Source organism: Cryptosporidium parvum, chromosome 3 (assembly GCF_000165345.1).
Source record: "Cryptosporidium parvum Iowa II chromosome 3, whole genome shotgun sequence".
NCBI lineage: Eukaryota > Apicomplexa > Conoidasida > Eucoccidiorida > Cryptosporidiidae > Cryptosporidium > Cryptosporidium parvum.
Window position 1 is genome coordinate 316,697 of NC_006982.1, and position 24,707 is coordinate 341,403.

Genomic DNA, 24,707 nt, shown 5'->3' on the forward strand with positions numbered 1-24,707 from the left:
TTTAATTCTCCATATGTTTTTCATTATTATATATTATATTCCGTCTAATCAAATTTGACATGTTCTCAGAATTTGAAACCTTGTTAATCTTAAGTTGTACATTCTTCCTAATTCTTGTCTTATACATATCAATCTGTTGTTTTCTAACTGATACTTTACCAACATAACTGAATTTGAAAAGATGATTAAAGTTCTTTGATAAAACTTCGTGTAATTGACCTGAAATTGTTATATTTCCAGGAGTTCCACAGGATTCCATTCTATTTCCTATTATTACATCATGTCCCCAAACCTCATATCTTAACCTAGAACTTCCTACAATACCTCCTATACATCCTCCATAATGTAATCCAATCCTCATACTCAATTCAGGAAGTGATAACTTTTCCCTAACAAATGCAATCTTCTCTAACATATCATGTGCCATTGCAATACTTCTTCTAGCTCCTTCTGCTGGAGTGTAACCTTCCATCTGTGAAATATTCAAATTATAGATTTGTCGATTCTTTGTATTGTAACTATTATTGCTACCATTAGAAGATGATGATTGTTTACTTGAAATTGGATTACTTAAAATACTTGGAGAAGAACTTCTTAGAGAAGAATTATGGGAAAGATAGCTATTAACTGAGTTAAGATAATTTATTCCAAGTCCAAAATTCATTCCTAAACTACCAATCCCTCCACCTACTGTTCCAAAGCTTATATTTGCTTGATTGTCTTTGTTCTTCTTCTTTATCTTTTGAGAAGAAACATTTAAAGATTTCTGCTCATAAGGATCAATTTCTGGCTCACTCATTGCTACATAAGCATCTCCAATAGTAAAAAGTTTGAATAATCCAAATTTAGAAAGTGAATCATCAAATTGAGCATATAAACTACTTAACATATAAACCACACTCTCTGCTTCCACTGTCATAGCCCATTGAGTAAAACCACATATATCTGAAAACAAAAATGTGACATTTTTATGAATATATGCTAATTTTAACTTATCTTCCTGAAAATCAACCAAAACTTTTCTAGGAAGCATTGCAACCAATAACTCTTCTGCTTTCTTTTCACAATTACCTGCTACCAAAGTACCATAAAAAATTGCTCTTCCTGTTCTTTCTCTTGAATAAGCTGCAATAATATTCACTAATAATGCAACACAATATACCACAATACCTTCCAAATTAACATTAATACCAACAGAAAAGATAGTTAATATAAGAAACATAATCAATAAATCAAATAAAACAATGTACTTGAAAAGTAAACCAGCATTATGATGTACTGTTGCCAATAATAAAAGCTCAAGAATCTCCTCATCACACCATAATGATATAGAATTATCTACCATAGTAAATTGCCATAATATTGTCAACATTAACATTGATGCTCCTCCTGCTAGAACTGCATTCAAAAATAAGATTGGACCTCCAACATGCTTAGTATTCTCCAAGCTTAATTGTCCTTTCCATTTATCTCCAGATAATTGTCTTGCTTCTTCACCAACTCCACCACCTCTTATTAATCCTGATTCAGATATACCAGGTATCACAGATCCTGATATTTCTGTTGAACTTTGAATTTGATAATTAGTATATGTACTAAATAATACAAGCCATGAAAGAAAAACTGATGATATATATATAATTCTAACAGTCCATAGTATCCTAAATCCTGGAATACCATCTTCATGATTTTGTCCACATGGTAATATTGTATATATTAGAGTTTGTAATACAAGTGTAACAATAACAATAACAAGACTTTCTTCAATAGTTTTAAGAGTAGTTAAATCAGAGTAGTAGGTGATTAAATACTTTTGTTCAATTTCATTATCCTTAAATCCAAGAGTTAGACTCATTAGATCTGAAATCTTTTCTTTCTTTCGTCGATCAATAATATTACTTTTTTGATAATTAGAATCTTTTCTAACAGAGTAAGCAAATTGATCAGAATTACTTCTCTCGATTTTTTGATGATAATCAAAAGAATTGCGAGAAATGGATATAAAAGAGTGTTCTGTAGATTTTCTGAATCTCGTTTTCATTCTTTTTCGATTTGATTTTGCAACAGTTTCATGTTCAGAAGCCACTAAAAAAGCTGAGTTAAGTTCTTTCTTTTTGAAAAATCCAATTGAACTAGAATCTTGACTTTTTAAATGAAGCTCTATGTCTCCACCAATATTTTCATTAAGGGAAAAAGAATCTTGACGTCCAATTTCCTTTAACAGCCCATCTTGAAGAGGAGTATCTTCAGTATTATCCTCCTTATCATACTCAGCCTCCTCTCTACAGTCATCAATACCTTTTCCTAGCTCTTGAATGGGTTTAAAGGTTTCTGGAGGAAATTCCTGTGAAAAACGACTTTCTTTTCTCTCATCTTCGTTTTGAACCGATGTTGAAAGAGGAGGCAGTAATGGTGGTAGTGGTGGTTGTGGTAGTTGAATAGAGGATATGAACGGTGAAGAAGTTCTTTCTTGCTCTTTAGTGAGCTTCTTGGAATAAGAAACAGAATTCGAGTCTTTTTGTGAGACTTTTTTATCATCATTACTTTTTGCAAGGTATTTGAGCAAAATGTCATCTAAAACCAAAATATCAAAATCAGAGGTATTTTTAACGTAGTAATTACCAATCTGTATAGCTCCAACCCCTTTACCACGTATCTCTTGTTTTCTGATATGTGTATAATTTGGATATGCTGATCCAGAAACACTTTCTAAAGTAAAGGTATCCATCATTCCTTTGCCTTTAACAAAAGATCTCTTTTCTTTCCATTTCAAAATAGAGATATCTTTAACTAAATCATGTGTCATTGAAGAAACTTGAATCTTTCCTGTTTCACAAGAAGACTTCATCCTACTTGCAGTATTAACAGTATCACCAAAAAGTGCATATTGTGGCTTATTAGTACCAACAACTCCTGAAATAACTCTTCCAGAGTGAATTCCAATTTTAAGCTTAAGCTGTTTAAGAGCCATTTCTTGTCCAGTGAAAATAAAAGAATTATTTTTATTACCCTTTCTATCTTTTGAAGAGCAAGGTAATGAAGCAAGGGGACTAACTCCAATCATTTGATTATCTGTCTCAGCCTGTGAAAGATCCATATTCTTGGTATTTGGGATTTCATAAAAGAAAGAAGATCCAATCTTGTGGATCTGGAGAGCAAATCTGAGTAAATTAATAATATCCTTTAAAGATTTTTTAACCGTAACTTTTCTAGGTTTCTGACGATATGAACTTTTGTTACTCTTTTTTGATTTGAAATTCTCGAAATTAGCTGAAGCTTCATCATATGGATCCAAACAAGAAGCTACTAAATAAGTCTCAAAAACTGTCTCAATTTTTGTACAGTTGTAACTATCAATAAGACAATCCAATGTTAAGAAGAAACAATCAAGAAGAGAAATAAGCTTCTTTGGCTGTAATAATGCAACAATACTGTGAAAATCATAAATATCACAAAATAATATGGATACGGTACCTCTATCTTCGACATTCTCACTTGAAAATCTTGGATTATTTTTCTGATCAATTAAAAGTCTTTCAACAATAAATGAAGGAAGCATCGTGTCAAGTATTTGTCTTTGTCTCTGTCTTAAGTCATTAGTATGTGTTTCCAATAGAAATTGTGCTCTGTATAATAATTCTGATCGATATCCAAGAAATCCACAAAATGTATTAATACCAAGTAATATTGGTAAATACCTTATCCAATAGGAGCTTGGCATATTCCAAATAAATTGACCAATTACAACACTTAGAAAACCAATAATTGTTACATAAACCCCAGGAATAAACCCAAGCCTAAAAATAATAAAGGATATAATTGGAAATATAACTGCTAAAGCAAACCCATGACTTGAAGTTAATATTGAAGATACTGAGATCATTACTAATAATGGAAGCTGAGATCTTAAACTTAGTTTATTCTTACCATAAGTATAACTCAAAACAAAGTTCATAAAGATTGCTAAACAAAAAATGACTGAAAGTATTCCAACCCAACTGTAGTCTGTGTTTGAAACATTGACAGAAAAAGGACCCAATGTTAAAAAGATTCCAGAAATTACACATAAAACTGCTCTCAAAGCATTTCTATGTTCATATGCTTCAATTTGTCTTTCAATCTGGTATTCCAACTCTAATTGATTCACCTTAAATGTTAATTTAAATGGATTTAAAAGTGCTTTAACATCTTCAGAAAACGTTGAAATTCTTCCATAATTTGAAGAGCTACCAGTTAAATTAATATTTAAATCAACTGTTGAAGGCTCTTGAGTTCTAGAATTTACATTAGAGCTATTATTTGTAATTGGAGACACTGAAGTCACTGTATTTGAAAATCCATCAAGATTTTTCCCATATCTTGTATTTTGAGCCGTTGATCTCTCATTAGATATCATATCAATATTATTGCTAAAAGCTGACTTTCTAAGTGCTCTGGAATAATTAGAATCATTATTTTGTATTCCCACTAATCCCACTCTATTATCTGCCAAAAATAATGCATAATCTAATAAAAAACTATTATATTCCTCCAATTCTCTTGAAGAAAACTTTCTCAAGCTCTGTGCAAACTGTAAAGATCGTATTCCTTTTGCTCTCCATTTCTTTGTAATTGGGGCCACGCTTTGCATGTAAATTTGCTTAGGGCTCCAAACTATATTTGCATGGAAAATTACCCGCCTTTTCCAGTCCTCAAATGACCAATCTTGCCCAGAAACTCGATTATCACCAAAGTAGTTCATTTCAATGGGTCTAAAAAATTTCATGAGCTTTTTGTATGATAAACTTCCTGCGGAAACATTTCGCATTTGGTTTTGAATATTGATTTCATTATTCATAGTTTCACTATGTAAATCTCTCAAAGGTAATTGATTATTGTTACTATTAATAGAATTTGATGAGACGATGATCTGTGGTTGTAAATTTAATTCGATCATATGATGATGGCATTCATTAATTTCTTTCTTTTCTACGGATGTCAAGTTATTAATAGAATTCGATTGATCATCTTCTTCCTTATTAGAAATTTGTCTTATATTTTTTTTGTTCTTCAGCTTCCAAATAAAGTATTTCTGATATTGGGATACAATCAAATTTGTTAGAGTTGGAATCTTTAGAGATTCAAATAATATGGGATTCATATATTCATCTTGATGATCAATTCCAAGTTGTAGATGAATTTTAATCATTATCCACTCATACCAAAATGATATTCTTATTAACGAAAAAATGCTACTTACAAAACATGCAGGTTTCATCTTCTTGAAAGAATTCTTCATTTTAAGAATGATTGGACTCTTAAGCACTCTTGAGCTTTGGCTGATGTGGATTAACCACCAATCTTTAACACAAGTTGCGGGATCAGGAATAATGTGATGAATAATAATCTTGAAAATCAAGTTATAAAGTACCACGTAAGATATGAATAGCGGAATAGAAAGGAAGAATATGTAAGAATGTTGTGCGTATAGTGCATAAAGGCGAAAGGTGAAGTCAGAATTATGTTTTTTGATTGAAAGAAGTAAAGTGATGAGTAATATGGAACAAAGCTTGAAAAGAGTCGTTACCAACATGGATGTTGAAAATGATTTGATCTTAATTAAAAATGAAAATAGGGATCCCATAATACAGTAAATAGTCAAAGATGCAGACAATGTGGAAATATCTGGGGAAATTCCATTTTTATACGGAGAAGTTGAACACATTATTACTGATAGGTAAAAAGATATGATTCCCAATACAAATGATTCCATAAATACACTAAAATAATTAATCCAGTGTGAGTAATAGCCAGATCTTGAAGAGTTGTATAAATATGGTAAATCCAAAAGGTACTTTGGAACATCTACTCCATATATTCCATAGAATACAGGAAGCAGTACTGTCCAAAAGATAATATATAAACTTACAATATCGAGTAATTGTAATAAAGTCCAAGACCATTCACAATAGAACTGGAATAATAAATTTGGGATGATTAAAAGGAAGAGCTTGAATATGTTATTGAATATGGCTAAAGATATTCTGTAATATGTGAGTCTTCCAGCTCTTGATAATAGAGGAATTATTTGATGAAATTTACGTACTGATACATCAGTAACAGGGTTGATTACAAAATTATCATCAGAATTCTTAAAGATATCTTGGATAGTATAATTATGTACAGAGATTGTGGATTTCTTCTTCAATTTGCTGTTTTCCACCTTTTCGGACAATGCTTCACTTGTGAAATAAGAATCCTTTTCGGTACTATTATCTAAATTCCTGCTACTAGAAATTGTTAGTGAGTTATCTTCTTCCTTAAAGTTATTCAGTAGATAATTATTGGTGGTATCTGAAATTTTAATGGATTTATTGTTTTTCTTGATCAATCTCCAAACTTTAAAAATTTTCCCTAATCTATATAACCTTACTTTATCATTATTTTTATCTTTCACACTTTTTGAATCATAATCACCATTAATCTTTTTATCTTTATCACTAATATCATTTGATAAAGAAACTGAAACAGAAATGTCACAAGATGATAGGACTGGGACATTACCTGTAATTCCTGAGATTCCAAGTATTAAAGGTCTTGGTGAAATATTATTCTTTAAATAATTCGAAATTGTATTTATATCAGAAGTAGTTGAGTCACTAACAACAACAAAAGGTGATATTAAAGCCACTGAGAAGAAGTAGTTGAGTAAGTCTCTAGATTCAAATATTTCATTAAGTTGTAAAGCTGAAAATACGATACCTGGAAGTGAATTAAGAATTCCATGTCCTGATATAGATCCTCCCCATCCAAGCCAGTCCTCATTAATGTTGCAAAAGTTATTTCTACTTCCACTATTCTCTAAATGATCTGTTATAGAATTTTCTGTCATAACAGATTCCAGTTGAGAAAGTTGTATTTCTCCGTTTAGGCTGGAAATTGTGATCAAAGCTTTCAAAAGCTCAATATTGGAGATCTTTTTATTTTCGAAAAAATCATTCCCACTTTCTTCAAATTCACTACAAACATCTTCATTAACTGGTTTCTCACCGAATTTAGATGAATTCTCCATTTTAATCATTTTTTCTGCAACTAAGTAAAATTTATCAATAACTCTATAATTGTTATTCATGATAATCTTCAGTTCATTATACACTGACGATAGGAATGACATAGCTTTGTTTTTGTTCTTCAATGGAAGTCTATCCAATCTGATTAAGGGGATTTTGTCATAATTTGGGAAGATTTTATGCATCAGTCTAATGGAATTCACTGATGAGACGCTAAAGAGAAACCAAGGTTTAATCCCATAGTCCAAAATGGTCCTGATTGACTTTGGTACTTTGTTTTGAATTCTGTACTCTATTCCAACATGACCTAAATATTCTAATTTAGTCTTGAGTTTCTGGAAATAGTCATCAGCAGAAGAATCCAACAAGAATCTAAATCCGTTATTATGTTCACTTAGCTTGTGTCTCAAGCTCATTTTCGCTAATTCATTCTCAGATATGGTTTTCTTTGCGAATATAAATACTTTATATCCTTGACATTGTAACTTTCTGATCTTGAGAATAAGATCCTCATAATTTTGACTAGCCATATTGATAGTGTTATTATTATTATTCTTGGAAGCTTCGAGATCAGTGCACTGAGAAGTTGCAGAATTGTGACCTTGAGGTCTTATTAGAGAGGGATTTAATAGTGGAAGAATATGTTCCGCCACTCCTCTTACATACAAAGTTGCATCCTTATTCTGAAAGAACTTAACAATCATGGAAATTTCTTGTTTCGACTTGTCCTCACTTTTGTATATCAAAGACGAAAACACTGTTCTTCCTAGACTCTCAACAACAACATATTGGGAATTCACTAAAACCAGCCTCATACCACATGATGCTGCTGTATGTACTATAGTCAAATCATGTTCATCTATACCGGAGTATTTGACATAAGATCTCGGAAAATTCTCATAATAATTGCAAATCTTCTCTTCTCTACTTTTTATTCTATATGAGAAGCTCAAGTTCCTCATCCTCTTTCCAAGGTTCTTCCAACATTTATTATTAAACATGTTTTCAGCATTTTCGCTATCACTTTCAAAAAATTGGTCTTCATCTCGGCTGCTCTTTCGTAGTTCTTCTCCAAATTGAGAAGCATTAAAGTAGTAGTTCAAGTAATATTTGGTGAGTAGAATCTCTTTGGCATGACTATTAAGGCATCCAACTCTCCTTTGTTTATGTAGCTTCTCGTAATTTGTATTGTATCTATGGGTAATTCTGATACTTCTTCCATCATTTGAGCGCTTAGAAGTTTTAGCGTTGCTTTTATTACCATTTAAGAACTTTCCAAATAAACGGCTATCATTTGAAGAAAGGACTCTGCTTGAAGAAGATCTATTGAGAAAGTCTGAGCTCATGCTTTCACCCATACTCATTGATTTTGATGCAATATATAGCCTCCTTTCACTATTAATCGTGGGAGATCTGGAAACATTTAAGGACTTACTTACAGCTTTTGTTTTTTTTTTGGTAAAAAATGGTATTTTCAAATCATTCTTGAGACGATTATTTGGGTCCTTATCGTGATTAATTTTGGCTTCGCTGCTATTATTACTTAAATTACTGTTTGCATGTCCGTTAAATGGAAAGATTGACTTATTCATGATTTCATGTGGAATATCGTGATAGTAATTGATTCTCTTTCCACTTGTGATTCTATCTTTCTTAAGCCCTTTCATTCCACCTACTTTAGGATGAGGTTCTAAGGTCTCATTAGAACTTGAAAAATTATTTTCAGAGATATTTCTTTTCATTCCCGGTACTCTATTTTGTTTGATTAACCTCAAATGGGGTACTGTCGAGTTACAAATTGCCATTGCATATAACATATCAATTAAGATGGAGCTTTTCCTGCTAGAATATTCACTTTCCTCGCTGATAAGAGATAGTGAACGGTCTGTTTCTTGATTTAAAGAGCTGATTCTTTTCAATTTTGCATTTTTGTCTTCTTTTTCGCCTTTAAAGCAGGTAGAAAGAGAGTAATCAATAGATTCCATCAGTAGATTTTTTACTAACATTGAGTATTCATTTGGTATTTTATATTTTCTACCGGTATTCCAACCATAAAAATTTTTTGTAAGTTTGACAATATTATTAAAGAGCAAGTAAAGTATTTCTTCGTTATCCTCTTTATTAATCTGAATCTTTCTTGTGTCGAAGACTTGATAATCCTTTCTTCCTTGGTTTCGATGATGATCAATTCCCGAGTTTAGTGGCTCCTCCTGCTGATAATTTGCTTGGCCATTAAAAGATCCAGAATCCTTTAAAACCACTCTTTGCCTCTGATTGGACAAGATAATATGATTTAAAAGCTGTATTATTCTCTTTGGAAACAAATGAATGGGTAGAGCTGGATGAAAGTGATGATCACAATCAGTGTTAATTTTCGATTTTGAAGCAGATTCTAGATCTAAATCCATTTCTACACTTACTGAAGTTATGCTGGAAAGATCGTTAATACTTTTAACTGATGTTTGCCTATTACTTTGTTGACTATTTAGCTTAATATTTGGCAATGGTGGCCAAATATCCCTGGGTTCAACTTTAATAGGATCTGGAGGCAAATCTATTAGAGCATTCTTAAGGCCTTTTATTTGGAATAAAAGCTTTGTATAGTAATTCCTTATTTTTTTCTTATTGTTCTGGATGTCAAAGTTTGAAGTTTTTCCTCTTCTTCCAAATGAATTCTTGTCAGATTTAAAGTTTTTATCTTTGTTTTTAATCACATTAAGCTTAGAGATTGCTAATAATACACTGAAATAGTGAAATAATTCTAACTTGTTTGGAGGAATTAATCCAAAATTAGTCATTGAGATTCTTCTTCCGGGTCTGATTACCTTTATAGAGCCTTTTGAGAATCTGGAGGATTCATTACTCTGCCAAGAAACAGAATTATGTTTCCAAAGCAGTCCTGAAATAATGGAGAATTTTGGGCATGCAGTAATTTTTTGAGTTTTTTTGAACATGTATTCCTGACCATTATTCAAGCTGATAATCTTTAGCCTCATTGGTTGAGTCTCCATAATTGAGTTCTGATGGATCAAAGAAATATCTACTGCTCCAAAAGAGTCTAAAAAGTCGCATTTATTGAACGTAATATCCAAAGGTTTTGAACTAGACTTATCAATATGATTCTGTTGTAATTTAAGCTTCAAATCATTATAGCTTGAGTTTTTCGAATCTGGATTATTCTTATCTTGAATATCATCAAAAACCTGTATGAAATTTGGCTCTTTAGAAATACAAGAATTTAACCTTAAATAAGTTAATAGGGACTGATTATAAATCTCATCAGTATAGTCAGTAGTTAAGGCCTTATTTCTTGAAAACCTAAAAATTCCAACGATTCTGATGATGTCAGTTATAGCTGTAAGAGTAATTGGGACAAAAAAGTTAAAAAAAGCTGCAAATTCCGCAATTGTAAGCCATCTTTCTCTTTGAACTTTGCCTTTCACTTCTAATAAGGATATGAACTTGTTAATATAAGTCTCAAAGTTGGAGTCCTTGTTTGTGAATATGTTAATCCCTAAGCAGGAAACTATCAAAAACATGAAAATACAGATCTGTGAAACTATTTTCTCAAGCCTTGTTGCTGGATTGTATCTGTTTCTATTTTCCAATGCTGAATGTTGCCTTATTGCTATTTTTGTATCAGTGCCTGCATAAACAACAATACCCAATACCCAATTTGCAAATCTTAGCCTTGAAAACATTAATGCAAAATTTTCAATAGTTAGTGCTTTAGCTCTAGGTTTTCCTTCCCACTTTAGTGAACCTTCGAAATGATTAATATCCCCAGAAGGAACATCACATGTGATACGAGCTGGGAAAAGAATGAAGTCCTTTATTGCCCTTTCTAAATCCGTTTGGGTCCCAACAGGCTCACATGTCCTAACTAATCTTGAGCCATCAACCATTTCAGAAGAAATATAAGCTTTCTTACCACTGGAATGAAGGACTACCACATCAGCTGGGAATTGTTCGCCATCCAAAACACAAACAATATCACCTACTTTGAGATTTCTCCATTTAGAAACCGCAAACTCCATCTTATCTTTATCGAAAACTATGCAATACCTGCTATTTATTTTATAATCTTGAAACCTTATTTTTGCATATATGTAAATATCCATAATAAATGGTGGAAGAATGGCAAAAATTAATACAAAGCCCAAAATTATCCATTTAAAATACTGATTTTTTTGTTTTGTGAAAAATGAAATTAAAATGGACAAAAAAGAGATTGCGATAGGAAACCTTTTGCTTCTTGTCCAAAGAGAAACAAATACAAACTGGAGTAGATTATATTTACATCCTGAATATTTATTTGATGGATATTTATTAGCACCTTTAACTTCTCCTGACAAGTTTAATATAATTTTTCTTGAGATCCAAACAGGTTTCTTGTTTATTCCATTAATATTTTCATCTTCAGTTGCTACAATAATTGATTTCCCAAATGATTCTGTCATTTTCTTTCTTTTAGAGAAAGTCAGAAGAACAAAATCTGACTACTTAGTAATCTTGAGTAGTTTTTTTTCACACTTGTTGAGTGCATTTAACTTGGTTAATCTTAATCTCCATTTATAAATCTTTACTTAAAAATTTTAGTATGAATAACTTAAATTTTAATTGAAAGCATATATCAAAAAATTTAAATCCTAAATTACTTTATTTAATTTTTCCAAGTTAGGATTAATTTCCCATATAAATGTTTATTCTTTTTAGTCTTAATTCTAGAACCTATGGTGATTTATTGGAAAATTCAGAATATTGGGAATAATTTCTCCTCTTTAATATAATGTCAAAAAATATGCCTTTTCTTAGATAATAATAAGTTTGTTATTTTATTATTATTATTATTAATATTATTATATTTATTACGTAATTTATTAATAGTTAAATTTATATACCGGCATAATTTATGCACACGTTGCCAGCGCATGATGTGGGGAAAATGATTGAACACCGGTATAGGGGGAAAATAAAAAAAAAATGAATTTTAATGTTAAAATTAAGATTTTTTTTTTCTAAAAAAAAGAAACAAACTAATACTTTCTCTTTATTAAATTGATCAGAGAACGTTGAACTTTAAGCAATATCTGGTCAACAAGTTGATTATTAGTCCTATTTTGCTCTAATTGCTGAATTAATTGACTTATTGAATAATTTGACACGTCATTTTGTGAATTAAAATTATTATTATAAGTGGAGAGGACATATTGAGCAATACTGAGAATATTTTGGGCAGGTTTGACGAAGAAATCTGACCCAGACAATTTTGGTTGAATAAAATCATTTTTATTAAATCCTTGATTTTGACTCTGTATTGCATTTAAAAGCTTATGATTTGATCTAGACAGGCCAATCCACTTATAACTTAGTGGAAGCATATGTTTTTGGGTTGCTCGAATGATATCATATTGGAAGGAAGAAGCAGGATCGAGCTTTTCCCATTGCTTTGAACAGTCAGCATCAGTTCTTCCAATGACAAAATTTTTTATAAGACTCCAGTTACCAGGACCAAATCTATTAACGGCTAGAATGAGCATTTTATTTTCCTCTTCACTCCACTTTCCTTTCTTTATATCTGGTAGTAACATGTTCATATATCTTTCTCTGCATTTTGAATCACTTCTTCCTTTAATATGTCTTGATATTTTGATCCACGAGTTATTTCCATATATGAAGTAGGCAAATTGAAGTCTAACATCTTCATATAATGACCATGATCCATGTTTTAAGTCTTTTTTTAAACTCCTAACATATCTTGTTCTGCATTGTTGATTAGTTCTGCCTGGAAGAAGATTTGCAACAAAATTCCATTTACTTGTGCTTCTCTTATTTAATTCAATAAGATCAAACCCTCCAAGAGATTCAACAGCAGATAATAATTTCTCATCCTCTTGCTTAGTCCATGAACTCTTAATCAAATTTTTATTTAAACTTCTTTGATATCTTAGAATACACTGATAAGGAGTTCTGCCACTATTTAATTCTTGTGCAATTTTAAACCAATTAAAACCCTCATTTTCTGAAACTAGAGCTAAAAGACGTAAATCTTCAGCTTTTTCCCATGGTTTTCTGTTAATATTTGGATCAATAAAATGATACCAAGTAATCTGGCAGTCCCTTCCAGTTCTTTCACATCTATTTCCCAAATCTAAAGCAATTAGGTTCCAAAATTCTGTCCAGTATTCATCAATATTAAAATTAGAATCTTTCTGTGATAGATTGAGTAATAACTTATTTAACTCCATCATTTTACTTGAAACATCTTCATCAAAGTTATCTTGTGAATCTTGGATATTAAATCTAAAATGATCGGTTCCAAGTTTTACTTTAATTTCCAATATTGATTTGAATAAGTGAACTTTGACCAATTTTTCAAGCTTTTTAATTTCATTAGGAAGCCAAATATTGTTGTTCCATTCATATTTTTTTCTGAAATTTGGTAAATTTCTCCTTAAATTGTTCTTTTTAATTGTATCAATATTACTTAGGGGAAGATTTCCTTCATTATCTACAAGTCTTGTCATTATTTTATATCTTCCTCGGTTATGTTTTTGCCTTTCTAATTTCTTTGTAATTTCATCATAATTTATTACTAAATCTTTTTGCCACAAGTATATTTCATCTTTGAATAAGATATCTATATAATCTAACTCTCTTTCATCAATCTTTTTTATAGAGTCTAGTGCTTTCATATATAATTTGTCCATATTTACTTTGTTAGTACTCTCAACATTTATTTATTATGATATTTTTATACCTAATATGTTTGAATGTAAATTGTCAAATTCAATTTTGAGATCAAAAGTCTCGAAAATACATGATTTCCTAATTTCTATTCCATATGTTTAATCAAAAAACCAATTATTATCATTTATTCTCTATTTGTTTCTTTTTTCTTTATTTTTATTTCTACGATATTTTCTTTTATGAGTCAATTTCTACTATTATGATGAAAAAAAAAATCTATTTTGGCGCCAGGATGCACTTTAATGCTACATGTAGTTAATTAGATATACTTATTGAAATAATAAAATTAATAAACCATTAACCATACAGAGTTTTAGTCAAACTTGATTCTCATTGTTAATTTTTTGAATTGTACAGTTCTGAGCTAGTTCTGTATCTACCAATTGAACGTTTTCAAAATTTTCAATGATTTCTTTTGGAGTGATTGCCATATAGTAAAGTAATTTGCTTGTAAGCAACTTACAGTGTTCATTTATTGAGAAATTATTACATTTAGCTTTATTAATTAGTGACCTAATAAATGGTGCATTGTTTTCCGTGATTACGAGATTTCTAATAACGTTATTAATTTCTTCTTTTACTTGGATTTCTGTATTAATATTTTCATCTAATGTTATTTGGGAAAAACGATAAATTCTTTTTAACAATAGTAAATCTACAAAGCTATTACACTCCTGATTTATTTCTTGAATTTTTTTAGTTAATTCATCTATTATTTCTTCTTCACTTTTATTATTATCGATTTCTTGTGAATTAGATTGTTTTCCAGCAATTCTTAACCTTGCTGAAATCAATTCGTTATTTGTTTTAGATAGTGTTGATGAACACAAATCAACTTTTTTTTGTAATTCTATAATTTTTAAATCAACTGAATACTCTCCTAATTTATTTAAAATTGATGTAGGATTCTTATTGGAAGATTTATTATTTCTTATTGAAATCACATAATTTACTTTGAAAATAACTAAAATATACAAATATTCAACAAAAATATTAAAAGCCATTTGAAATACTTTTTTTTGAATTTAAAAATACTAATCAAAGAATTTTGTTTAATAATAATCTTTTACAAATAAATGTGGTATCTAAATAACATTTTTTTTTTCATTTTCTAGTTTGAAGCTTGCTAAATATAGAAATTAAACTCTATAAAACGTTCGACAAAACAAGTAAGAAATAAACTAGCTTATAATTTGAAATTTTTATAATCAAAATTAAATGAAAACTATTTAATCAAAAGTTTATTAATATTGATAATTTTAAATTTATCAGTTCCAATATACTAGCCCACATACCCGCCAATTTCTCTGCATGCATTATTATTTCATTTAAATAATAATTAGTACTAAAATAAAATAAATTATTGAATTTTAAAATATATATAATAGGAAAATAATTACTAGACTTTTATCTTTATTTAGTATTCTGTTTTGTATAAAATTAATCAATTTTTTTTGTATAATTATATTTAATGCTATTCTATGAACTTTTTTAATATGCAATAAAATAATAATTAAATTACGTGTTAAAATAAAATATTATTCATGCATTATTTAGTGTGTAATATCAAATGTTATAGAGTTTTTAATGAAAATCTACAATAAAATGTTAAAATATAAAGTTCTATTTATATTTCTATTTTATAAATATTCAAATTTATTTCTTAAAAAATTAATAATAAAATATTTTAATTAAAAATTGTAGAGATGAATTAATATATAATTTATTAAATAATATATTCCCCTCAATTTATTTACTAAAAGCCACAATTTTAACAAAATTTAAACAGGTTGTTTCTAGATTTTGTTTAAAAATCTAAACAACTTTCTTACACATTTAATCATAATCTATTTGATTTTTATTTATCATTTAAAGTATTATTTATTTTAATTATTTTTAAAAGAACTTATAAACTTTTGCATTACCGCCTAATTTATGAACATGCAAAATTAAAAGGATGTTATTATGCAAAAAAAAAAGTATGAAATTAATGAGAAATTTAAATTATTATATAATTTTACAAACCAAGAATCTATTTATTATCAAGTTTTATCTATATAATTATAAATTTATTTTTGAATCTTTGATTTTTTTTTTGTTTTTTATCTAGTAAATATGAATTTTGTACATTGTTATTATTATTATTAGTAATAATTTTTAATTTGTTTAATTAAGGCCACAATATCAGATTCAGATTCTCTTTATAATTCCTTTCTAACTAATTTTTTAATTATTTTAAAATTCACATTAATCACTAATATAGAAAGTCTGCTAAATTATTTTCAGATTTCCATAATAATACAACTTGCTATAACTTTAAAAAAAAAAAAAAAAAAAAGAGCAAATTAAAGAACAAATAATCAAAGTACAAAAATATTAAAACACTCATTTCTAGAAAAGATTAAATCAATATGTGTATTTAAATACAATAACCAGGTCATATACACTTCCTGAGTTTAATATTAGAACCGGTATTAATATTTAATTTAAATTAAACTTTCTCTGATATTTGACTTTTTTCCTTGATTTTAATTTGGTTTTCTTGAAATTAATACGTTTTGCCTTACTTTTAAATTTCTTTTTTTTTAAATTAGATTTTTTTTTCTTTCTTTTATTCATTAATTTAATAGATTCATCATTAATGTCTTCCCATTCATTTTCATATTTATCATATGCTTCATAAAGATTCTCTGTCTTGGACAAAAATTTGGCTTCAGTATCGGAATATACCGAAGTAAGGAAACTGCATAATGAACTGTTCATTACCAATGGATTTTTACAATAATAAACGAAAAATAAATTTCTTATAAAATCCTTTATTTCTTGAAGAAATAATAATTCTCTTTGAATCAATTCAAGTTCAGTAAACCTATTTGAATCTTTTAATTGTTTAAGGCTTATTTCAAATTTAAACAGCTTCTTTTCAACAATTTGTGTTAGAAGCACTAATATACATTTTAAAAGTTTATTTATAAATTCTTCCGAAACTTTCAGCTCATTAACTGTCTCTTGTGATTCTGATAGCTCTATTTGTAATGTACTTAAAAGCTCATTATGTCTATTTAATTGTAAATCTAATAAAAATTTTAGTTTGTCCAATAATAACTCCAATTCATTTGTAGTTAATTGTAGTAACCAAGATTCATCTCTCGATTCAATTTTCTCAAACATTTCTTCGGGATTCATATCTTCCAGTTGTGAAAGCATTTCAAAACCTGAGAATCTAGTTAAACCTTGCGATTTTTTTAGTTGAGAAAATGAAAATATATTAAATCGATTATTTTCAGAAATAGACAGCCAATTATTTAAAAATAAATTAAATGACCCATATTTATATGGAATAATATCGCACGGCAAAATAATTACGGATAAAATCACAAAAACTAAGCTATATGTAAACATTTATTCCACTTTTAATCAATTTAATTTTTAACTTGATATAAATAAAAACCTTTCAAAGGTAATTACCACAGTTTACACTAATTTAATAACTTAACACAGATTTTTCACTCCTTTTTGTTTGTTTGAATTGAGCATTAATTCATTAAACATCGAATATTTTTTTTTCCTTTTATATATTTGATTCTTAAAATAGTCTTCACTGGTATTAAATTTAGCTTACAACTTTTCTCTAATAATAATTACACTACTTTATTATTATAATAAAATTTCAATCACTTCATAAAATATACATTTTTCAATATTACATTCAGATTTTTATTTATCTCAACATTTTCATTTATCAATGTTATAGCACATTATCGTTTTAAACAAGTACCGGAATTGGCGCCAACTCAGGATATATAATATACTTGCATGCAATCCTTGTTCCCCACATTGTAAAAATAATTCAAAAGAAATTTTATAATGAAAACAGAATAAAAATAAAAATAGCATAATCGCAGAACTTAATTTAGTAAAACAATATTAGCATAATATCAATCGTCAAAAGTACCAGTTGTACTTTTGAAAACACACTTTTTTTACTTAAATATCAGCTCAAACTTTTAACGATTCATAATTAATTTGAAAGCAATTGCATGCACTGCGCGCATATTTAGCTAATATATTTTATTAAACCATTTCAATAACTATTGATTTAAATGGCTGATACATCCTAAAAAAAAAATCAATATTTATTTTTTATTCTTAAAATGCAAAAGACACTTGCCATTTTGGCGATAGTTCATTAGCATCTCCTCTTAGTCCCAAATGTTTTCTTAAATTCTTGATACAATCTTGCTTAGTAAACTTCTTCTTTTTGCCCCCTTTTAAAATGGTTCATAAGAATTAGAAGGTTCTTCTGGTATTGTTTCAAGTCTTGATTCCGATCCCGAATCTGGTCTAGTAAAAACTCCAATTTTATCAATGGCTTTCTTATGTAAGCTAATTATTTTCTCGTTAAATTTAGTAATCTTTAAACTTTGTTTTAATATGAATGCACATAAATGACGATTTGCAAATAAGCCATTATTGCAAAGATAATGTAAGAAGGCAGCTTCCAGGAAAGATAATAGTTCATAATTGAAGGCGATTTCTCGCTGCAAAGAATTAATTTTATTATAGTGTAGACTTGATTTAAGAACTTTTGTTGTTGATTTAAAATTTTTTATTTTAATTGAAAATAAATGTTTAAACAGATTGTACAAATACAAATCTAAGCGAGTTAAGTAACAGTCTGTTTCCAATTTTAATAACTTAATTTCTTTTTTAATTTTTTTAATTTTATTTTTATTTAGCTGTTTATGTACTTCATATTGTGCTAATAAATTTTCTTTCCTACTCATTTGTCTTTCGTAATTCAAAATTATGTTCATAACTTTTGTAATTATTTCATCCATAAGTTCTTCAAGAAAAATTGTTCGAATCTTTTTTAATTTCTTATAATTACCTTTACGAATTGATTTAAGTATTTCTTCTTTAGAATATTTACATTCAAATTCACATGGGACTTTATCGGTAGAATCATCACTACCATAGTCAAGGGCAGTATAGTAGGAACTTTGCGATTGGAATTCTGAGAAGCAGGATTCAAAACTTTCTAAACTAAGAAAAGATCTCAAGCTTCTTGATGATCCATCGTTTGATTCTGATTCTGCTGATAGTTGGCTTAATGAAAAATCAATTAATGATTCTTCGTAATTTCTTGAAAACAATCCATTATTAATTGTTATAGAAAAAAATAATATCGGAAAAAATTTAACTGGAAAAAACCCCATAACATATATAAATGAAAGATTCATTATTCCCTCTTAATAATTACAAATAAATACACATTCATCAAAATTAAAAAAAAAAAGAATTTTTTTTTTTACAGCATATGACCAAATTAATTTATACTCTCTGGTAGAAATAGAATTTGTCAAGGAAATATGCAAGTTGATCAAATCTTCACAAACCTTAATCATGTAAGAAAAACATAGTTTAAAATCGAATAAATATCAAATATTTATACAATTTTCTTAAGGTACTTATAATTTATTTTATTTGAAGAAAAAATGATAACAAATAAGTCAAGTAAAAACCCTTTGTAACACTTCTTTATTATTCGGCTGGAATTCTGTTAATTGAGACTAATTTACAAATTTTTGATGAGTTCATTCGAATTAAATATCTGTGATTTATTTTTAAAAAACGATTAAATTACTCAATATATATAAGTACAAATTAATAAAAGGCGCGCAAATATAGCGTTAATTATCTCTTTTCTACATAATCGCCGAAAGTTATAATTTAGTGATTAGTTTGATAATGGTCGATAAATGAAACACATTACTAGTTTAGAATAACTATGAAAGTAACCCGTCTTATTTTAAAATATTTGTTAGATTTATTAATAATTGACAAATTAAAGTTTATACACTTGAAGTTGTATTTAGTTATTCGTTTTATTCACACATATAAATATTATTCTATGCTTTCAAGTCCAATATTAGAGCTAGTGAACAATTTTCTAAATTTAGAATCCAATTTTCTTATTTTTTTTTCTTGATTTTCACATTCTGGATCTTTTAGAAGACTTTTTGATCGACTTGCCTTTTTTTTCATCCGCGTTTTCCTTTTTGATTTTCTTCCTCTATTAACTTTACTAGAGCTTTCTATTACTCCATTAGATTCTTCTAATGACATCATATATTTTGTTAATGCACTATTTACCCTTCTGTTATTTTCTATATAATCTTGAAGAAAACGACAAAAAAGCAGGCTGGAAAGAAAACTTTGATTACAATGTAACATATTATATAATACGGTTAAGTTAGAAATTAATTCTGAACTAAAAACAATTCTCCTACTTGTTATAACTTTAGGATCTGAATTTTGGCTTATAATAGCATCTGTAGTACTTTCAAACGCTTGAATCTTTCTTGAATACAAAATTTCAAAAAGTATTTGCACAAGTTTGAATAATTGTTCACTTTGTTTAATAATTCCAGAAGATTCAGTTTTAGTAAAATCTTTGAGAGTGCTTAACCTTCTTTCATAGTTTCTGTCTTCAGGATTTAATTTAGATTTTTCACGTTGTATAGCTTTTTCCAAATCAACTAATTTACTATATAAAGAAGAATTCATAAAAATTAATTCATCTAAAGCCATGCTTAATGAAAAAGATGATACATCACTTAGCCTGGAAGTATCTTTTGACTGTAAAATTTTTAAAACTTCTTCAACAGATAATTCGAGACAGTAAATACCAAGTTCTTCTTTAGATGATAAAGGTCCACTAGAACCAATTCGATCTTCAAGATTAAGCGGGGCCGGTTTTGAAGTAGTTGGTTTAGGATTGACTGAAGAATCCGATTTAGACCGCTTCTTCATTACTGTTATTGGTCTCGATCTTGACCCCGATCTTGATCTTGATTCCGATCTTGACCTTGTTTTGGACCCCGACCTTGTTTTGGACCTCGACCTTGTTTTAGACCTTGACTTTGTTTTGGACCTTAACCATGGTTCCGATTTCGACCTTGATTTTATTTCAGAGTTTGAATTATGATTAGAACTTGAATTAGATCTTGAGCTAGATATAGGTCCTAAATTTGGACATGAGCTTGATCTACATATTTTCATAGAATGAGTTTTATCTTGTTTTCCATTATCTGAATCAAATTCATTATTAGGACTTGGATTTCCAGATGTTGAACTGGTACCAGATTCATTATCTGAGATATCTTTAGCACCTTCACCATTCGCGTTAGTTGGCCCATTATTAATAAAAGATATACTTAGAATTTGGTAGAATTGGTTTAATTTAGATGAGTGACTTCGTTTAAAGTTGTTTTGGGTCAGAGTGTGATCGTACTTAATTAGATCATGTCTAGTTTTCAAATAAACAAAAAAAATAAATAATATAAAGAATTTCAATATTATGTATAAAAGACTAAATTTGCTTCGTTTCATATAATTAATTTATTTAACATTAAAAACATGTAGTAATCAATGACTAATCTTTGAATATTCTTGAAGTGGAATTATTTAAGAAAAATAAAATTGATATAAATTACTGACTTGTCAATATTTATTGTTTGGAACAAATTACAAAGTATAAGGTCTTTATATTACTCCAATTCAAGAGTAATTGCTCTAAAATCTCCTTTATTTATTTTTTTTAATAATTATTCACATAGAAATTCAGATTAATTTCTTGTCAATAAATGATTAAATTAAAATAAAAGATAGGGCGCCAATAAATCAACATGCATAAATATTTAAAAAAGAAAATATTCAGTTATTACAATTATAATACAAGTGAAGGAAATATTAATATTAATGCTAACTTTATTCGAAAAATCTAGAAAACTTTCTTATTGAATTAAGTTTTGTTTATTACTTATTCCTTGACAATCTATTTTTTTTTCTTTGACGTTATTTAGTAGTTTTAAATTTACTATTTAAAAGCTATTCATGTTTTATTTATTTTTTTTTAATAATTTTTCTGCACTCCCAGAGTTTGCATACAAAATTAATTTGAAATAATACACGTAATAGTGAATGCGGAAAAATATTAAAAAAAAATTTGTAATTATATACCGGCGTTTGCATGCAAATAATTAAATTTTAAATATAACACTTTAAATACTTTGATTAAATTAGAAGTTATTTGAAGACTTTTTAATAAAAATATGCAATTTTTAAAATAGTCCAGTCACCAGTCTTTAATAAAAAGAGATTTAAACATTTTATTAATTCGTTGTTCATTTATTGTTACTTTCTTTTCTTTACCTCTAATAACAACTTTATTTTTCTTTACTAGAACTTTATCTTTTCTTTTTGAAGTTCGTTTGTTTTTTGTTGATCTTTTTCTACTTTTTTTTTGTACCATGTTTACCTTTTTTTCCAACACTTTTACCAATTTTCTTTTCTTTTATGTCTTCTTCATGATCAATATCCTCAAACATTTGATATTCTTTAGTTCCTGGTAAAGTTTCAATCAAACTTGAATATCTAGAGCTATAATCAGCAATTGATGTTGTAATAAAAGCGCACAAAGCTGTTTCTTTCATATAATTGTGATTACATGATAACATACGGCCCATATCTGTTAAGTATGAAACTAATCCTTGATAAAATGACAAACCTCTTTGAATTGCTTGAATATTGTCATTATTTAACTTAAAAAGAGAATATGAAGTGGTTCTATATTCCTTAATCATTCTACTCAACAAACTTGACATTACTCTTGTCAAAATCTTTGAATATTTTGCGATTGATTCAACTTTAGATTCAATCATAGCCTTGTAATTAGTTAACAGAATTTGAATTTCCTCATGAAATTTTTCTGGTTCGACCAAATAAACAGATAACTTAACATCAAGTTTTTCTTCTAATATAATACAATCAGTAATATCGCTCCTAAGCGCTCTCACAAGGAAGTCTTGTGTATTTTCTAAGGTTCTCTTTGACAAAGTACGTAAAAACACATTATTATATTTTTGTAATAACCCAACAGTAGCTGTTGGGTTATACTCTGCTTCATACAATTCTACTAAATTTTCATATGGATCTGGCGGAATTCCACCAGATGCTTGGCGTTTAAAACCATAACTTAAACTTCTTGCACCCGTCTGCAATAATGAAATTTCTGCATTAAATTCGACTCCATGCTTCTTATGTGACTTTCGAACAATGTCTGGCGCTGGCGCGCAATGCTTTATATTACTTATTTGAGAAAAGAATACTATGCAGAGTAAGCATTTAAATAACATGCTGTTAAAAGGAGTTCGGATTAATTTTATGCAAACTTGTATTTCAATTTAATATTGTATTCAAAAACTTAAAAAACATAAAAGAAAGAATTCTTCTTATCATGAAAACTTGAACATTTGTAAAAACATTAATATTAAAAAAAAGAAAAATTTTTTCTTTTGTAAACTATACTATCCAAAGAATAACAATCTCTTAGCTTTATCATAAAGGGCAAAAAATAATTTGAGCAATTCAATTGCTTCCTTAAATCAAACAAACTCTAATATTAAAAAAGTTTGAGGAATTTTTAATTGATAGTGAACGTGCCTCCTGCCAATTTTCCTTTTAATAAACAAAATTAAAGTTAGGCGGCAACGCCTTTTAATATTTGAAATATCGTCTTCATAATCATTTTCGTATTTTAAAATAAAAAAAAAAGTAATAAACAAAAGTAAATAGAAACTATTATAAAAATAATTATAACAAATTTCTACATTAAATTTATTATAAACTTAAATTATTTACATTTTATGCATTTATTTGATTTTATTTCTATTATTCTACTAAATTTTGTTATTTGTAACTTTGTAATTTTCTCGTAATATTATTAAACTAATGCAAAACCTTCCTTACCTTCTGTAATTGCCTGTAATAATTTAGCTTTCAACTGCTCTTTGCTTGAATAGTCCGGAAGATCCAACTGATTAAAGCAAGTATGTGCTGATGGTAATCGATTTTCACCAAAAGATTTATGGATACTAAATCTTTGTGGGCCTCTCATACCCATCAAATTCTTAAATCCACCTATTGGCACCCTTGAAGTACCTGTAACAAATTGTACAAACGTTGCAAGCCGATTCTGATCAAATTCCTTTAAACATTCCCAGAACCAAATAATTTGTTGAGATTTCCTATCATAATTATGATAATCAGTATTCTCCATTAAGTCATCCAAATCTATTGTAGGGGATCCTGATATTAAAAGTTCCAATTCTTTATCATCAAAGATTGCAATTAAACGAGCAGGAATTAACTCATGGAATCCTGATAAGAAGAAACTAAGCTGTTTCTCAATCAATTTTACTGTCTTATATTCACATAGTAAGCATACATACTCATACTTATTTTCATCATTTACTGGAATATTTGCACCATTTGGTTTTAATTCCACTTGTTTACTTCTACCAAATTCATCTATTGTTGTTGTAAAGTTTAATTCTAATCCCAAATCTTCGATTGGATGTTCCAACATTACATTCAAATTCTTATAAAGTTCAGGATCTATTGATTCTGCATCTGATGGTGTTATTGGTTGTCCTAACATATTCTTATAAAATGATCGAGTAAACCATGCATCCAAATGTTGACCATCATAAATACATTTCCCTATTATACGTCCAATAAATTTAAAGAAATGAAGATGATCAGCATTTATATAACTTAATGGATTTGGATGGTTAAATTCACTCTTTGATCCTTCTCTTCTAAATAAAGCATAATCAGGATTGAACATTTCTCTAGCTAGAATATTATACCATTCTCTAGTTACACCACCTGCATCTAATCCCTCTTCATTATGGAAAGTTATATGTAACTTTTGTTTCAATTGATCAGGACTCTTTGTACTTATTTGTTGGAAACTGTCCATAAATACCCGATTTCTTCGAACTACTAATCTTAACTGATGGTTATCCCCACTTCTATAACTTCCACTCTCTTTTCTTAATT

The 24,707-nt window shown here is 28.4% G+C and overlaps 7 protein-coding genes across 7 annotated transcripts; all 7 read right to left on the minus strand.

Annotated features, from left to right (window-relative positions):
- Position 1: 1 nt before the first annotated feature.
- Positions 2-11,548, minus strand: cgd3_1110 (P-type ATpase fused to two adenyl cyclase domains and 21 predicted transmembrane regions; the record flags this gene model as incomplete). The annotated part of the gene is made up of 1 exon (XM_626689.1): positions 2-11,548. A coding segment is annotated over one exon (11,547 nt), but the record flags the coding sequence as incomplete, so codon positions are not given.
- A 537-nt stretch (positions 11,549-12,085) lies between these two features.
- cgd3_1120 (SNAPc like transcription factor with 4 MYB/SANT domains) lies at positions 12,086-13,789 on the minus strand (the record flags this gene model as incomplete). The annotated part of the gene is made up of 1 exon (XM_626690.1): positions 12,086-13,789. A coding segment is annotated over one exon (1,704 nt), but the record flags the coding sequence as incomplete, so codon positions are not given.
- Positions 13,790-14,116: 327 nt separating this feature from the next.
- Positions 14,117-14,803, minus strand: cgd3_1130 (hypothetical protein; the record flags this gene model as incomplete). Its single annotated transcript, XM_626691.1, has 1 exon — positions 14,117-14,803. One exon carries the CDS (start codon positions 14,801-14,803, stop codon positions 14,117-14,119), a length of 687 nt encoding a protein of 228 aa, XP_626691.1.
- Positions 14,804-16,280: 1,477 nt separating this feature from the next.
- cgd3_1140 (conserved hypothetical protein) lies at positions 16,281-17,201 on the minus strand (the record flags this gene model as incomplete). The annotated part of the gene is made up of 1 exon (XM_626692.1): positions 16,281-17,201. The coding sequence occupies one exon, from the start codon at positions 17,199-17,201 to the stop codon at positions 16,281-16,283; it is 921 nt and encodes a 306-aa protein (XP_626692.1).
- An 869-nt stretch (positions 17,202-18,070) lies between these two features.
- Positions 18,071-19,042, minus strand: cgd3_1150 (conserved hypothetical protein; the record flags this gene model as incomplete). The annotated part of the gene is made up of 1 exon (XM_626693.1): positions 18,071-19,042. The coding sequence occupies one exon, from the start codon at positions 19,040-19,042 to the stop codon at positions 18,071-18,073; it is 972 nt and encodes a 323-aa protein (XP_626693.1).
- Positions 19,043-19,706: 664 nt separating this feature from the next.
- cgd3_1160 (conserved hypothetical protein) lies at positions 19,707-21,194 on the minus strand (the record flags this gene model as incomplete). The annotated part of the gene is made up of 1 exon (XM_626694.1): positions 19,707-21,194. The coding sequence occupies one exon, from the start codon at positions 21,192-21,194 to the stop codon at positions 19,707-19,709; it is 1,488 nt and encodes a 495-aa protein (XP_626694.1).
- A 902-nt stretch (positions 21,195-22,096) lies between these two features.
- cgd3_1170 (conserved hypothetical protein) lies at positions 22,097-22,999 on the minus strand (the record flags this gene model as incomplete). Its single annotated transcript, XM_626695.1, has 1 exon — positions 22,097-22,999. One exon carries the CDS (start codon positions 22,997-22,999, stop codon positions 22,097-22,099), a length of 903 nt encoding a protein of 300 aa, XP_626695.1.
- Positions 23,000-24,707: the final 1,708 nt, after the last annotated feature.